The 17,463-nt window shown below is 47.4% G+C and overlaps 1 protein-coding gene across 1 annotated transcript in view; it reads left to right on the top strand.

The window, feature by feature from the left end:
- Window positions 1-3,218: 3,218 nt before the first annotated feature.
- The window catches only part of LOC144506493 (scavenger receptor cysteine-rich domain-containing protein DMBT1-like), a 56,586-nt gene continuing 42,341 nt past the window's right edge, over window positions 3,219-17,463 (top strand). The window contains exons 1-3 of the mRNA XM_078232722.1: window positions 3,219-3,298; window positions 5,611-5,669; window positions 6,334-6,648. Coding sequence (XP_078088848.1) covers window positions 3,219-3,298; window positions 5,611-5,669; window positions 6,334-6,648 — 454 coding nt within the window. The remainder of the gene's footprint in view (window positions 3,299-5,610; window positions 5,670-6,333; window positions 6,649-17,463) is intronic.

Below are 17,463 nucleotides of genomic sequence, written 5' to 3'. Positions count from 1 at the left end.
GAGGTTGATCTCGTCTCTGAGAACTAACACTCAACCACTCAAAGAGAAGTACCTACCTTCATAATCTGTTAAAGTGTTTGTGAGAAGAACATAAGAACATAAGAACTAGGAGCAGGAGTAGGCCATCTGGCCCCTTGAGCCTGCTCCGCCATTCAATAAGATTATGGCTGATCTTTTCGTGGACTCAGCTCCACTCACCCACCCACTCACCATAACCCTTAATTCCTTTACTGTTCAAAAATTTATCTATCCTTGCCTTAAAAACACTCTGAGGTAGCCTCAACTGCTTCACTGGGCAGGGAATTCCACAGATTCACAACCCTTTGTGTGAAGAAGTTCCTCCTCAACTCAGTCCTAAATCTGCTCCCTTTATTTTGAGGCCAGGCCTCCTAGTTCTAGTTTCACCCGCCAGTAGAAACAACTTCCCTGCTTCTATCTTATCTATTCCCTTCATAATCTTATATGTTTCTATAAGATCTCCGCTCATTCTTCTGTATTCCAATGAGTATAGCCCAGTCTACTCAGTCTCTCCTCATAAGCCAACCCTCTCAACTCTGGAATCAACCTCGTGAATCCCCTCTGCACCCCTTCCAGTGTCAGTACATCCTTTCTCAAGTAAGGAGACCAAAACTGTACACAGTATTCCAGGTGTGGCCTCACCAGCACCTTATACAGCTGCAACATAACCTCCCTCTAGTAATGAAGGACAACATTCCATTTGCCTTCTTAATTACCTGCTGCACCTACAAACCAACTCCTTGTGATTCCTGCACAAGGACACCCAGGTCCCTCTGCACAACAGCATGCTGCAATTTTTTACCATTTAAGTAATAGTCCATTTTGCTGTTCTTCCGACCAAAATGGATGACATCACATTTACCAACATTGTACTCCATCTGCCAGACCCTTGCCCACTCACTGCGACTATCTATATCCCTTAGAAGAGGGATTATCTGCCCTTCAACAGCTTTTAGTGCTCAAATCAAAATAACTACTTGCGACTTTCTCTGAAAAATCAACAAGTAACAGTTTATTTTTCTAACTAACATTAAACAGGTTAACTAAACTAGTAACAAACTGAATAAAACACTATTCTAATGGAATGCTGTTTAGATAATTACAATTCCCACTTATTAACAAAAAAAATTAGAACTTTTAGTCACACTCAAAATGCAATCAAGTTTGTTGCCTTCCGGAATCTTCTTTCTTCTTTGCTGATTTCTTCTGCCTTCATTATCTTCTTTTGATACCTTTATGATTGAGATGAGACTTTCTTTTAAGACATAAATGTGGCTGTGACACTGCAGAGAACGGTGACTGTCTGTGTGTTACTCTCTATCTGTAAGAGCTGAACTAAGCTATTACTCGGCAGGTGCTGTCAGGTGGCCTTCTGACAGTTTTCTGGAGCTGGAAGCTGATTTTATACCCCTGATGACATACTGAAATTTGCACAATAGGATTGGTTTACAGGTTATTAAAACATCAAATTTAAATTTGATAGGCTGCTGTTAATCAAATGCCTATTTCAAATTGATTGGCTAAAATTCAAAAACATGTTCTGATTCGAATGCCTAAAGACTGTTACCAAAGCAGCCCTGTTGTTTTTGCTTCTGATACATTGTTTCAGTCTGGGTACTGGATGCACCTGCACCTCTTTTAACTCTCTAAGCATAGCAAAAACCTATCTTTTTTTTAAACAGACAATGCTATTTTATATCTCCCAGCATTTTTACAATTTGTTTATAATTTTACAAGTACTAACTTCACAACATTGTTGTCTCTGCTGTTGGTCATCCAGATCAGTAGAAACACCAACTCAATGATCTCCATGATTCTCATGAAAGACTGAGAACACCCCAGTGAGTGCTGAGGAATGTGAACAGAGCCCTAACCCTCATCGCTCCATATGTCTGTGACTTCCACCCCGGTTCTTCATATTACCTGTGTGAATTTCTCCCTCACAGCACCCCCACTTCCTCTGTCCTCTAGCGGGGTGAATGCAATTCCTTTGCATTCCAGCAGGATGAATAGAGCCTCTGTTGTCTCATGGCATCTGACCCGTTTACTCCACCCCCCCAGGCAAAGAACATAAGTCCTGACTTTGCATTAAAGTGCATTAGAAAGAATGCATGACAACAAGATCTGTTGGGGCACTTCAGAAATGGTGCAGATGTGATATTGAACAGGGGGAGTGTGCCAGCTATCCCATTCTACCTTGCCAGGGTTTCTCCATGCTGGAGCTTTATACTGCTAAGTCTTGAATTGAAAGACACTTCTACATTCTTAGGGATTGATGTTCCAAAGGGTTAACCTTTGCCCCCAGACTGTGCAACTAGATCTAGCTCTGGACATTAAATTGGCATGTTGGACTCCTCAAAGAATCGTCAATTAGTCACTCTGGCAACAACATTCATCTTGATGAGACACAGCTGATTCTTGAGAGGTATGAAATTAACTTTTGAAGCATTTCCCTAGAGGACAGTCTCATTCTTCTGGGACTTCAATGCTGTGCAGTTGAGTACCTTGCATGAGAGCAATCAATGCACTCTCACTGCTAAACTTGAGAGTCAGAGTTCGCGGAGAAGTGGATTTGAATTTCCTGTCCAATAATCCCCTCTGGCCTCACATCATTGAGAGAGTGAGGGGAGCAGATTTCACTTCATTCGCCCTCCCTCAAGTGATGGCACAGTGATTAGCACTGCTGGCTCACAGCTTCGCGGACCTGGGTTCAGTTCCAGCCTTGGGTGACTGTGTGGAGTTTGCACGTTCTCCCCGTGTCTGCGTGAGTTTCCTCCGGGTGCTCCAGTTTCTTCCCACAGTCCAAAGATGTGTAGGTTGATGGATTGGCCATGCTAAATTGCCTTTTAGTGTCCCAAGCTGTATAGGTTTGATGGATTAACCATGGGAAACGTGTGGAGTTATGGGAATAGAGCAGAGGCAAGGGCCTGGGTAAGCTATTCTATCCGAGCGTCAGTGCAGACTCAATGAGCCAAATGGCCTCTTCTGCACTGTAGGGATTCAATGATTCTATAAGAAGGTCTTTATGCCTCAAGAGGCAGGGTAGTTCCCCATCACTGCCCTTGCAGCTTGGCCTCTTCCAAAGCAGGACCCAATATTCGTCCCGAGTATTGCCACTACGTTGTGGCTGCCTCCCACCCAGTTTGCAGCTCCAACAAGGAAGGGCACCCACTCGGCTATTATTTGAACAGTAGCCCAGTATGGAGGAACCAGGAAGTGATGCCTGCTTTGCAGCCAGCACATCCCTTTGGAGCAAGGCGCGACCCAATATGCAGGGAAGGTAAGGTCTTTGAGCGACCCATACACACCCCCTGAATTGGGCCACCCCCCCCCCCCAGAGGTAACAGTGACCCACAGCCCCGTCCCCGAGCTGTTTTTAATGTGCGTCCCCAGAATTCTCCCCAGTGCTCCTTGAGTGTTGGTCTGCCTGAGAAGTAATAGCTGCCTGAGTGCTCACCTCTGATATTCCCCTCAGAGGTGACGGCACCAGGTTCACGCTTATGTAGATTTGTTGTAAATGGCGCCTCGTGCCAGCTGAATATTCAGTGTGGGCTCAATATCTGGAGTGCGTGCTCACTTAGAATATGCTGATGTGTTCAAATTAGGTTCCTGCCCTTCCCTGGATTGCTACACATAAACTCCGCCGCCGAAGTTAGCTTAAAATTGTAAAACGTGATCTCGCCTGTGAGAATTCCGCTTTCCAAATGCTCTGATTTTGATCCCGCACCGACATTCCCGTGAAGGGTGAATGTGGCCTGAAGATCCTGCCCAATGATTCTATCAAGCAACCCCAGGCTGCTGTTCAGAAGTAAAGCAACATCTTCAGAGGTCATTGGACAGCATCCTCAAGATGATCACACAGCGACATCATACAGGCATTCCTGTCTAGCAGTCGATGTCACTCAGTGAGAGCAATTTCCATCGCTCAGCGTCATGCATGGGGAGAGTGGGAGCAAATAAAGGAGTAATGTTCAACCTTAAAAATGTTAATGAAATAACACTGCTGGGAGCCACAAAAGCCGATGGTGACGATGAATACATAAGCAAAAGCTCAGTCATAAAATGAAGGCCTTTACAAAGTACAGCTGTGTGAAAAGGCAGTGAAAAAACTCACAAAACATACTTCCAAAATGCACAATTAACAACTTTCAATACTACAGCATTAGGATAATCATTAGACTAGTAAGAACAATTAGCATGAGGTGACAACCTTTGATACTCAGATGCAACACTTACATATGCATTGTCCTGCTAACATTCTCACATTATGCCTTTGTTATTGTCGCAGATGTGGAACTGAAGATAATTGGCTAAGATGAAATTGAGCAAGACTGCATGGAACTGAGGGAGAGGATGGGAGATCATCGATGTTGCTGGTGTGGGATGGGGGCTTGCATCTGGTAGCCTTGAATGAGAGCAGGACATTGCATCACATCAATTCAGTATCTGAGACTTTGAGAGATAAAAGCGGAATATATTTACAAACATCAAAATAACTTTCAGTGAGTGAATGAATACCTGTGCCAACATTGTGCTTTCAGTACTTAATTTTTCAAACCCTGCTACAGATGTCAGGGTTGCACTGAGATGGAGTGGTAGAGATAGAGGCAGTCTGCTGACTGCCATGCCCTGTTTTCTGAGATGACTTTGATGGATGTTCTTCAAAGGACCAAGTCTTAGTGGGTCTCTTGCCAAGTCTGTTGACAGCATTTGACAACTTTGCCTGATGTTCCCCTCCCTCTCTTTGCATCTGCAACATATCTCTAAGGACCGATTGTAGAGGCTTGTCATCAGACTTGGACTCTGAAGGAACCTGGTATCCAGCAATCCTCCTAGTGCCAGGGGCATGGCACCTACTGCCTCTGCCTGCTGTGGACAGGTGTCGATGAAGTGATTGTAAACTCTTGCCTCTAGAATTAGCTTCCTCTCAACTGTGTGTATCTGCTCTGGCGGAGGGTGCAGGTTAACACAGTTTTCTACAGATGGATGCTCATCAGAGATGGACTGGAGGCTGGGCTGGGGCTGCGACGCTGTCTGGAATTCAGCCCCTCATTCACTCTCTTCCTCCACAGGATGGTCCTCTTTTGCTTTGAATGGATGTTCTCAGTGACCTCCCAGGCCACCAAGGTCAAGTTAGCCAGTCTCCTGCTCCCAGGCCTCAGAAAGAAGTCTTTCCTTGGTGGTCTGCAGGAGAATCTCCAGGGAGGCCTTGTTGAACCATGGAGCAGAGTGTTAATCCTTTTGGGTGTAATTTTGTGCTTTGCCACAACAGCTGGTCTGCAGTGAGTGAATGTGTGTATGGGTGCTGTTTAAATATGTCACCAGGACCTTTCAGCTAACAGCAGGGCAGACGAATTACAGGATGTAATTGTACAAATTCCTTGCTGATGCATTATTAATGAGCCGCAAAACAGAAGATTTAATGTGAAAACCCAATCCACCGCCCAATGGGAATCACACTGATTTTCAGGCCTGCCACTGCATCTATCCTCCTAAACATAAAATTCCACTCTCGCTCTTGCTTTAGACCCCCCTCCTGTGTTCCACTAGCCCACCCCAGACAAACCTCCGTTTTCCCACCTTCCCCCACAGGCACCTGCCTTGGCGCAGAATCAGAGAAGCACGGAATTATCACAGCACAGATGTTAAAGGTAGCAGTATCTACTTTCCTTAAAGTCATTGATGAAGTGAGGCTCGCCAGTCACATGCAATTTACATACAGTTGTGGAATAGACCGTTCTAATTATCTCCTGGCAGGGCATTTAAAGGGAACATGATTCCTGCAAGTTTGCCTTTTATTGAGCATTCATTAGATGCAAGTCAATGCAAATGTGGTTTCTGACATGTATCAGTGGGAAAATAACTCACCATCAAAGTTGGAAGAATAAAATTCCAAATACGTTTCTTGATGGTGGAAACTGATTTTTGCAAACACTCCAAATATTGTGCCTCGCCCACCATGCTTCTCACTGCTGGAGGGAGCGGAAAATTCCAGCCAACATTTTAAGTCCAATATGACTCTCTTTGGATAAGGATATTAAAAGTTACTGAATCAAGGCAAATAGATGGAGTTGCGATATGGATGTAATAGAACAATGGAACAGGTTGGAGGGGAGAAAAGGTCTCCATCTGTTCTTGTGTAACAGGCTTGAGGGGTTGACATGCCGCCTCCTGTTCCTAACTTCTTACATGATCTTTGTGTTAACCAATATTGGGAGGGACTTGATATCCGAGCTAAAATGTCAAGATAAACAACTCCAGTGAAGGTCCAGATTATCCCAAACCTATTTAACCGTGTTTCCATCTCTATTCCAGGTCCGATGCCTGTACGTCTGGTGAATGGTTCCAACACGTGCTCAGGTAGAGTGGAAATCTATTCTAACTCTGCCTGGGGTACCATCTGCGACAGTGGTTGGGATGTAAATGCAGCGAGAGTGGTCTGCAGAGTGCTGAACTGTGGGACGGCCCTGTCAGCAACAAGAGATGCCTACTTTGGAGAAGGGACTGGGGACATCTGGATGGATAATGTGAAGTGTGATGGTACAGAGATTGCCCTTGATCAGTGCTCTGCCAACCCACTGGTGAGGAACGACTGCTCACACAGGGAGGATGCCGGTGTGATCTGCTCAGGTGAGCAAATTTAACCTACTCCTTATATGTGTTTGACTTCTAACTTGTCTGGTTATTCAAAATCTAGCTTTCTGTGTGATGCGCGTTATTACTCACGAGGCTTGAGATGCTCAAGGAAATAAAGGCTTTTATTTACTATTACAACGAAACTCCAATATATATAGTACACGATCCCAGACTGAGGGGTCCCAGACAGAGCAGTGACCTTTATACCTCTCCCAGGAGGCGGAGCCTGACTGGGATGTACCATAATAACTATAATACAGGTAGAACAGCCCAACCCTAACCCCAACAGTAACAAGTAGAACAACCCATCCCTAACCCCAACAGCAACCTATATACCGACTCGTAGTACTGGCCAGACCCTGGCTCAGTACTACCTAGTGGGAGCCAACGATGGTTCACCACATTCACCCCTCCTTTGAAGATAAAGGCCGGCGGGGTACAAAATAATACAGAATAATTTGTCATCAGTCTATAAGTTCAGACGGTCAGGGGGACTGCACCGTCGTTGTGACCTCCTCAACACCGGTGATGACACCGGAGTAGGCATTCACGGTGGCGTTCTCCCCAAGGCGATGTCCAACGGTTCCTCCACCGTCTCACGGGCCGGTTGACCCCGAGGTGATGATAATCCGTTGAGTTCTGACACGCCCTGAAGTGGTGACCATCTCCTGGACTCAGGCAAGCTGTACACGGGAGTAAAAGGGTTAAGTAATGGTCCCGATGCTGCCCGCGCCGTGTCAGGAGGGGAAACAATAGTTGGGGGGTTTCTAACAGGAGGTATGGGAGCGACAGGGGTTTCTACGTCCCCTGCTGGCGCCAGGTCTCGAATCGAGACCGTGTCCTCTCGCCCGTCAGGGTATGCTACATAGGCATACTGAGGGTTGGCGTGGAGGAGATGGACCTGTTCAACCAAAGGGTCGGACTTGCGGGCCCTAACATGTCGCCGCAGGAGGACAGGTCCTGAGTATGTCAACCAAGACGGTAATGAATTCCAGGGGAAGACTTCTGAGGGAATGAAAACAGCCTCTCATGGGGAGTAGCGTTGGTTGCCGTACACAGGAGTGAGCGGATGGAGTGGAGCGCATCAGGGAGCACCTCTTGCCAACGGGAGACTGGAAGGCCTTTTGACTTCAACGCCAGTAAGACAGCCTTCCAGACTGTAGCATTCTCATGTTCCACCTGCCCGTTACCGTAGGGTTGTAGCTCGTGGTTCTACTAGAGGCAATCCCGTATGAGAGCAGGTATTGCCTCAAGTCATCGCTCATGAACGACGAGCCCCTATCGCTGTGAATGTAGCAGGGGTACCCGAACAGGGTGAAAAGATCACGGAATGCCTTGATAACCGTGGCAGCGGATGTATCAGAGCAGGGAATAACAAAAGGGAATCTCGAGTACTCATCAATGATGTTGAGGAAGTACACATTCCGATCTGTCGAGGGAAGGGGTTCCTTAAAGTCGACATTCAGTCTTTCGAAGGGACGAGTGGCCTTGACTAGTTGTGCCCGGTCAGGTCGGTAAAAGTGCGGTTTGCATTCCGCGCATACCCGACAGCTTCTCATTATGGACCTGACATCCTCCACCGAGTAGGGTAGATTGCGGGCTTTTACGAAGTGGTAGAGCCGAGTGACCCCTGGATGGCAGAGGTCATTGTGGAGAGCCTGCAAACGGTCCTCCTGTATACTGGCGCATGTTCCACGCGACAGGGCATCCGAGGGCTCGTTGAGTTTCCCTGGACGATACATGATGTTGTAATTATAGGTGGAGTGTTCGATTCTCCACCTCAAGATCTTGTCGTTCTTGATCTTGCCCCGCAGCGTGTTATTGAACATGAACGCCACGGACCGCTGGTCCGTGATCAGGGTGAACCGTTTTCCCGCCAAATAATGGCGCCAATGCCTGACGGCCTCCACAATGGGCTGGGCCTCCTTTTCCACCGCTGAATGTCGAATTTCGGGGCCTTGGAGGGTGCGGGAAAATAGGCGACGGGCCTGCCCGCCTGGTTAAGTGTGGCGGCCAGGGCGAAATCAGATGCATCGCCCTCCACCTGAAAGGGCATGGACTCATCAACAGCGTGCACCGTGGCTTTCCCGATGACGGCTTTTAGTTTATCAAAGGCCAATCGAGCCTCTGGTGTTAGGGGAAAAGAGGCAGACTTGATGAGCGGACGGGCTTTGTCCGCGTAATTGGGAACCCACTGTGCGTAGTAAGAGAAGAAGCCTAAGCATCTTCTCAGTGCTTTTGCGCTAGTGGGCAGGGGAAGTTCAAGGAGGGGACGCATACGGTCTGGATCAGGGCCAATGACCCCGTTTTCCACCACGTATCCGAGGATGGCTAAACGGCGCGTACGAAATACACACTTCTCCCTGTTGTAGGTCAGATTCAGGCGAGATGCAGTGCGTAGGAACTTAAGGAGATTGGTGTCATGGCCCTGCTGGTCATGGCCGCAGATGGTGACGTTATCCAGGTACGGGAAGGTAGCCCGCAGTCCGTTATGGTCCACCATTCGGTCCATAGCACGCTGGAAGACCGAGACCCCATTGGTGACACCAAAAGGAACCCTGAGAAAGTGATACAAGCGACCATCAGCCTCAAAAGCCGTGTATTGTCGGTCCTCTGGGCGAATGGGGAGTTGGTGGTAGGCAGACTTTAGGTCTATGGTGGAGAACACCCGGTACTGCGCAATCTGGTTGACCATGTCAGATGTGCGCGGGAGGGGATACGCATCCAGCTGCATGTATCTATTAATGGTCTGACTATAGTCAATGACCATCCGGGGTTTGTTCCCACTCTTGACCACCACGACCTGCGCTCTCCATGGACTAGCGCTAGATTGTATGATCCCTTCCTTGAGGAGCCGCTGAACTTCAGATCGAATGAAGATCCGATCCTCAGCGCTGTAACGCCTACTCTTAGTCGCGATGGGCTTGCAGCCTGGCACAAGATTCTGGAACAGGGAGGGTGTGGTAATCTTCAGCGTCGAGAGGCTACAGGCGGGGCACCTTGGGCAATTTGGAGGCTGCTGTTCTCCCACTGAATGCGGAGGGAGTGGCCCACCGTACTGTAGGGTTACACTCTTCAAGTGGACCATGAAATTTAGTCCAAGGAGTATTGGCGCGCAAAAGTGCGGTAACACCAGGAGCTTGATGCTCTCGTAAACCGTGCCCTGCACCGTTAAATTTACCACGCAACTCCCTAGCACGGTGACAGACCGGGACCTTGATGCCATCGAAATCGTCTGCTTGACAGGTTGAATCTGGAGGCCACACCACTTCACAGCGTCTGGGTGAATAAAACTCTCAGTGCTCCCGCTGTCAAACAGACAATAAATCAAGCGTTTGTTTACCTGTATGTCCATCATAGACTTGTCGAGTCTGTGAGGCTTGGCCTGGTCCAGGATGATCGACGCCTACATTGGTTCGTGAGCGCCACTGCAGGCAGCTGAGATGGATGAAGATGACCCCTGCTGGTCGTTCGCGGTCGGTGCCGACCAAAATGGCTGCTCCCATAGGTCGCACGTGGGCGATGGCGCCAAAATCAGCGACCCCTGGTGGTCGCGCGTCTCTTGCGACTCCGTCATCTGTAATGGCTGCGTCCTGGCCTCGTACGTGGACGAAACCCTCGACGATGACGAAGAACCGGGCTCCGGGGAGTCACAGGCCGCACTGCTGTTCCTGGAAGTAAGTTTGGATCGACATACCTTCGAATATTGTCCCTTCTTACCGCAGGCGGAGCACAACACCGCTTTAGCGGGACATCGCTGCCGAGTGTGCTTCACTCCCCCACAGAAGTAACACCGCGGGCCGCCTGGAGCTGCTGCCGTTGTCAGGCCCGAGTGAGGGCACGCCATCACACAGCTTTTCGGACCCGAGGGATGATGTGGGATCTGCAACTGCTCCTGCCACGTTGTCTCCACGTGGTCTTCGGGATACAACGCTAGGCTTTTGGAGGCCGTCTCCAACGTATCCGCTAGTTCTATCGACTTAGTGAGATCAAGATTACCTTGCTCCAACAGTCTGAGTCGGATATAAGATGATCCGATTCCCGCCACAAACGCATCTCGAGCGAGGTCATTCATGTTCTGGTCTACCGACACTGCTTTGCAGTTACAGCCCCTGGCTAGCTGTAGGAGCTCGCATGCGTACTGTTCCGTCGTTTCGCCGGGCTGCCGTCGTCGAGTGGCTAAGAGATATCGAGCATGCATCTCATTTGGCGGTTTAATGTAGCGCTTCTTAAGAAGCTCGAGGGCCCCTTTGTAGTCGGTGGCTGCACGGATCGCGAGATATACAGCGCCGCTTACCCTCGCGTGGAGGACCTGGAGTCTGTCGTCGTCTGTGGTGACCGCTGCGGAGGCTGCAAGGTAGTCCTCAAAACATTTCAAGCAGTGGTCGAAGGTGTTCGAGGCACCCGCCGCACGTGGGTCCAGTATAAGACTTTCGGGTTTTAACATTTGCTCCATACTCTCTGTATCGTTTTCCTTTTTGTTTAACGACGAGAGTTTAATTAATAGTAAATAAAATTGATGCGCGTTATTACTCACGAGGCTTGAGATGCTCAAGGAAATAAAGGCTTTTATTTACTATTACAACGAAGCTACCATATATAGTACACGATCCCAGACTGAGGGGTCCCAGACAGAGCAGTGACCTTTATACCTCTCCCAGGAGGCGGAGCCCGACTGGGATGTACCATAATAACTATAATACAGGTAGAACAGCCCAACCCTAACCCCAACAGCAACAAGTAGAACAACCCATCCCTAACCCCAACAGCAACCTGTATACAGACTCGTAGTACTGGCCAGACCCTGGCTCAGTACTACCTAGTGGGAACCAACGATGGTTCACCTCACTGTGTTACTACCAGCCTCCAGATTAGTGATACAGACCTTTTGATTCAATGTTCAGGCTTTTGGGTTACCAGTTTACGCCTCTAGCTCAGGCTCCAGCGTTATGAGTCCAGACCCCGGTTTATTATTATTATTGTATTATTTATTGTATTATTAGTCTAGGTCTTTGGGTGACTCGGGTTATGAGTCCAGGTCCCTGTGCTGTGAGTCCAGGTCCCTGTGCTGTGAGTCCAGGTCCCTGTGCTGTGAGTCCAGGTCCCTGTGCTGTGAGTCCAGGTCCCTGTGCTGTGAGTCCAGGTCCCTGTGCTGTGAGTCCAGGTCCCTGTGCTGTGAGTCCAGGCGCCTGTGCTGTGAGTCCAGGCCCCTGTGCTGTGAGTCCAGGCCCCTGTGCTGTGAGTCCAGGCCCCTGTGCTGTGAGTCCAGGCCCCTGTGCTGTGAGTCCAGGCCCCTGTGCTGTGAGTCCAGGCCCCTGTGCTGTGAGTCCAGGCCCCTGTGCTGTGAGTCCAGGCCCCTGTGCTGTGAGTCCAGGCCCCTGTGCTGTGAGGCCAGGCCCCTGTGCTGTGAGGCCAGGCCCCTGTGCTGTGAGGCCAGGTCCCTGTGCTGTGAGTCCAGGCCCCTGTGCTAAGAGCTCAGCACCTTGTGCTACCAGTTGCGGCCCCTGTATATGAGTTCAGGTCTCTGCAAAGAAGGTGGAAATAGAAGCAAAGTAACAGAGTTCAAATTGTTGGAAATCAAATTGGAAGCTACAGCTGCAAACTTTGTTTTGTAAAAGAACAAACAATAAATTAAGATGGCAACTTTTGATAACAAGAGTTTATTGATCAGAAAGGTTAAAATTGGCAGGAGTTAGCATCTTTGGATGTGGAGCTACTAACAGTCATTACTAAGCAGGTAGTAATTAAGATCCCCAGTAAAGACAAATTCAGGAACTCCTGAAAATGCTAGGTGAGCATTTTGAATACAGTCCAGAATTATAACAGGCAGCAGAAGCTGAATTGAAACTAGACAAGTTCACTTTGGCAGAAAGAGAGGTGGGAAATTGAGCTGGAATTTACAGGCTGAAGAAAAGAAAAGGAGCAACAGTTTCAGGTCCAGAAAGAAAGGGTGAATCCACAAGCTCTGAAAGGAAAGAAAGAAAGACTAGCCAGAGCTCATGCCAGGAACTGCCAACAAATTCGCAGCAGGAACCCAAGCAAATGTTTCTGCAGTCCCTATGAACTCATGCCAGGAGCTGTAGGTGATCTGGGAGTTCACATAGAATCATAGAATCATAGAATCCCTACAGTGCAGAAGGAGGCCATTCGGCCCATCGAGTCTGCACCGACCACAATCCCACCCAGGCCCTACCCCCACATATTTACCCGCTAATCCCTCTAACCTTCGCATCCCAGGGTCAATTTTTAACCTGGCCAATCAACCTAACCCGCACATTTTTGGACTGTGGGTGGAAACCGGAGCACCCGGAGGAAACCCACGCAGACACGGGGAGAATGTGCAAACTCCACACAGACAGTGACCCGAGCCGGGAATCAAACCCGGGACCCTGGAGCTGTGAAGCAGCAGTGCTAACCACTGTGCTACCGTGCCGCCATAGGAAAGCCTTGCAAATGTTTATGGAATTTGAAAGAGTCAAATTGATTGATTTTGACCAATGGGTGCACACTCTAACATACTTTCAATGGAATAAAAGTGTTGATGTTGTTACTGGAGTTCAGATATTGTCTTTCTTACAATATTAAAATGCGCCTTGTGGAACAAAAACTACCTCAGCAAAGGCAACTGCCATGAGATTATGAATTGATTCACAGACATCTGAATCACAGCAAATAATCAGAGTTTATATCTGTGGGGAAAAGACCGGAGGGTTACAGAGGGAAAGGAAATAGATCCTAAGGTAAAAGAGAAAAATGGGATCACCAATCCCAACCTTGGAAAGAAGTAATGTGGAAGGCAGAGCTGCAGAACCACACCCTGTCTGTCTTAATTGCGGCCATATTAAGGAACATATTTGGCATGCAAAGAAAACCGATGGGAATCTTCCAGCATAGCCTGTAACCATCGTCACTAAAACGATGATCAAAGGCACAAAAACCTATCAGGGTTTTGTGTGTAAAGGGGAAATGGCCATTAGTGGTTTCAAAGAACTGGGAAGGGAGATTAACATTTTCTGGAATACTGGTTGTTTGTACACACTTTTAGCAGGGAGAATTGAAGATTTCCTATGCAGAAGCAGGACAAATTCCAAAATGATGGTTAAAAGTCTGACTGGTGCAGCCATTACGGTTGAGATCCACGAAGAGAGTGAACTTGTTACCAGGCTGGTGACAGTGGATGTAGTCACAAGCTTGGCCATGCAAGGGGCCCAACTTTTACTTGAAGGTGTTACCTAGCAAAACTCAAAAACTGCAAAGAGAGGCTGAGCAAACTTAACAATTTCAGCAGCAAGAATCTGTAAAGTTGCAGACAACTGAAAAGTTTTCAGAAGCCCTATAGGGAGTTAGTTATACAATCCATGAAAGATAAAATGGCAAAGCCAGATCCCAGTAAGAAATCTCACAACACCAGGTTAAAGTCCAACAGGTTTATTTGGTAGCAAATACCATAATCTTTTGGAGCGCTGCTCCTTCCCCAGATCCCACAGACCTCGAGGAAATCCATAAGCAAGTCAAGAGACGGCAAGGGATGCACGCCATTTAGTCAGAAAGCTTGAGGGAAGTTACTCGTGTATTAAAAGGGCTGAAGACAAACCAAGTCAGCTGAAGGAGGCAGAAAAGGCATCAGCTAAAATGGCTGTCAAAAGTCACCTGACCTTTTCCAACTTCAATATTTCTTCAGCGTCCAGAAAGCCTTAAAGTGAATTGCAAGTGGACATACCCCGACATTTGAAATTCAATACGCATCTCCTTGGGTAAACAGAAATCCATTGACAATGATTTAACTGGGGGTATAAATTGCTCTTTCCTATCTCTCAGAACCTGGAAGAATGGCAGCCATTTAATTCAAGCTGAGACATATAAAATGCTAATTATCTCAGCTAAAAGGCAACGAGGACTAGACACCCTGTCCTGGGTTAACCCAATACTTAAAAGGTTAACGACCATAGTAGACCATAAGCTAAAGGAGCAGTATGAGGTCATTTAGCCCATCAAGTCTGCTCCGCCATTCAATCATGGCTGATAAGTTTCTCAACCTCATTCTCCCATCTTTTCCCAATAACCTTTGATCCCCATTGCCATTCAAGAACCTATTCATCTCTGTCTTAAATATACTGAATGACCTGGCCTCCACAGTCTTCTGTGGCAATAAATTCCATAGATTCACCACCTTCTGGCTGAAGACATTCCTCCTCATCTCAGTTCTAAAGGGTCATCCCTTTATTCTAAGGCTGTGCCCACAGATCCTAGTCATGCCTACTAATAGAAACATCTTCCCCACGTCCACTCTATCCATGCCTTTAATATTCGGCTTGGGGTAGCAGCCATATTTGAGTTTTGATTTGTGGAAAGTCTGGCTGAGAACAGCCATTTTGTGCAGAGGACCTCCAGAAGTCAATTCCAACTCATAGCTCTCAGCTGAATTAATGATGAACTGCATGCGAGAGCTGGATTTTTCTCTTCCACGGGGAGTCAGAGCAAGTTGCTCAGAAATCATCACTAATACTTTCTATACACCTATGACTGTGTGGCCAAATTCCCCTCCAATTCGATTTTCAAGTTTGCTGATGACACCACCATAGTGGGCCGGATCTCAAACAATGATGAGAAAGAGTACAGGAATGAGATAGAGAATCCAGTGAACTGGTGCAGCAACAATAATCTCTTCCTCAAAGTCAACAAAACAAAGGGGATTGTCATCGACTTCAGGAAGCATAGAGGAGAACATGCCCCTGATCACATCAACGAGGACGAAGTAGAAAGGGTCGAGAGCTTCAGGTTTTTAGGTGTCCAGATCACCAACAACCTGTCCTGGTCCCGCCATGCCGACACTATAGTTAAGAAAGTCCACCAACGCCTCTACTTTCTCAGAAGACTAAGGAAATTTGGCATGACAGATGCACCACAGAAAGCATTCTTTCTAGTTGTATCACAGCTTGGTATGGCTCCTGCTCTGTCCAAGACCGCAAGAAACTACAAAAGGTCGTGAATGTAGCCCAATCCATCATGCAAACCAGCCTCCCATCCATTGACTCTGTCTACACTTCCCACTGCCTGGACAAAGCAGCCAGCATAATTAAGGACCCCACGCACCCTGAACATTCTCCCTTCCACCTTTTTCCGTCGGGAAAAAGACACAAAAGTCTGAGGTCACGTACCAACCAACTTGAGAACAGCTTTTTCCCTGCTGCTGTCAGACTTTTGAATGGACCTACCTTGCATTAAGTTGATCTTTCTCTGCACCCTAGCAATGACTGTAACACTACATTCTGCACTCTCTTGTTTCCTTCTCTATGAACGGTATGCTTTGTCTCAATAGCACGCAAGAAACTTTTCACTGTATACTAACACATGTGACAATATCAAATCAAATAATCTATTGAAAAAGGAATCCAGAGAGGTGCCATCTCTGATTGGGGGTGGCGAAGGGAGCTCCCGAGACTTCCTTGGGTGGGTTGTGGGGGGGGCGGTGGGGGGAGAGGAGGTTTCCTCAGGTTCTGATCGGGACACCCTGATAACTGAGCAGCCGGGTTTTGCCGGCGTGTTGTTACCCTGCCCCCCTGTATGACGCTGCAGAACCTGCCCCATTGATTTTTTTCGGCAGTGTCGTAAGATCTGGAGAGAAAACCATTTGGTGGATTCTGGAGAGAAACACACTGGTTTTCTCACTGGAAACAACATTCTGCCATTTTTCAGTAAGATTTCACTCAATATCTTCAAAGAATTTCACTTTTATAATTATTCTCCATCTTTATCTGCATTTTAAACTTTGTATCTGTATTTTTAATAAATTTGTCACTTTTCTGCAATTTTCAGCAATAGTTTAGCAATAAACTTACCATTAACTTGTTTAAGAATAAAGCTTTGCCTGCTGGGTTATGTTTATATTGAAATACTCAAATTAAAAAAGAGGGTGTCAAACACATGTACACAAATTCTTAGCTCATGGACCACTTCAAGGAAACGCCTTTCTTTAGGCTTTTTAATCAACGTAAAAGACCTGATTGGGTTGATTATATGTGTAATATATTACACATATATATATTAATATATGATTATATTATTATCTGTGCTATTGGTAGGAGACTGATACCTGGGCTAAAGTGTCCAGTTAATGAATCTAGTTAATCCGAGACCAGTCCAAACATGTTCTCATCTGTATTCCAGGACCAATACCTGTACGGCTGGTGAATGGTAGCAACATGTGTTCCGGGAGAGTTGAAGTTTATCGGAACTCCATCTGGGGGACCGTTTGTGACAATGGCTGGGATGTTAAAACAGCGAGCGTGGTTTGCAGAGTGTTAAACTGTGGGATAGCCCTGTCAATAGAAAGAGATGCGTCCTTTGGAGAGGGTATTGGAATCATCTGGTCTCATAATGTGAGCTGTGATGGGACAGAGTCTTCCCTCGATCAGTGCACTGCCAAGCCATGGTTGGGAACTAACTGCACACACAGACAAGATGCTGGAGTTACCTGTTCAGGTGAGTGTAGTTTTCTGCTCGGATGAGTGGGGTTCATAGGACAGTGCTCCATTCTTGGTGAGGTGGAAATGGTCCCTTGCCAGCATCAGCGACAAGCTTCCTTGCTTAGATGAGTCGGGGGGGGAGCCTTCTCTGCTTGGGTGAGTGCTCTGTTGTGGGTGGAGGCTTTGTTGTTCCTGTGAGGGCGGAGGAGTTCTCTGCTTTGCATTTAATGTGGTCTTTGGGTGTACTGGTTCACAAACTAGTTGGATCGGAGGCCTTGTTTTTTTCCACAATCCCTGCCAGGACTGTGGATTATCTGCCCTTCCTCTGGGTTACAAATCCATC

This window comes from Mustelus asterias, chromosome 1, assembly GCF_964213995.1.
Source record: "Mustelus asterias chromosome 1, sMusAst1.hap1.1, whole genome shotgun sequence".
NCBI lineage: Eukaryota > Metazoa > Chordata > Chondrichthyes > Carcharhiniformes > Triakidae > Mustelus > Mustelus asterias.
The sequence above is the reverse complement of the archived record's forward strand: the minus strand, read 5'-3'. Positions and strand labels throughout refer to the sequence as shown.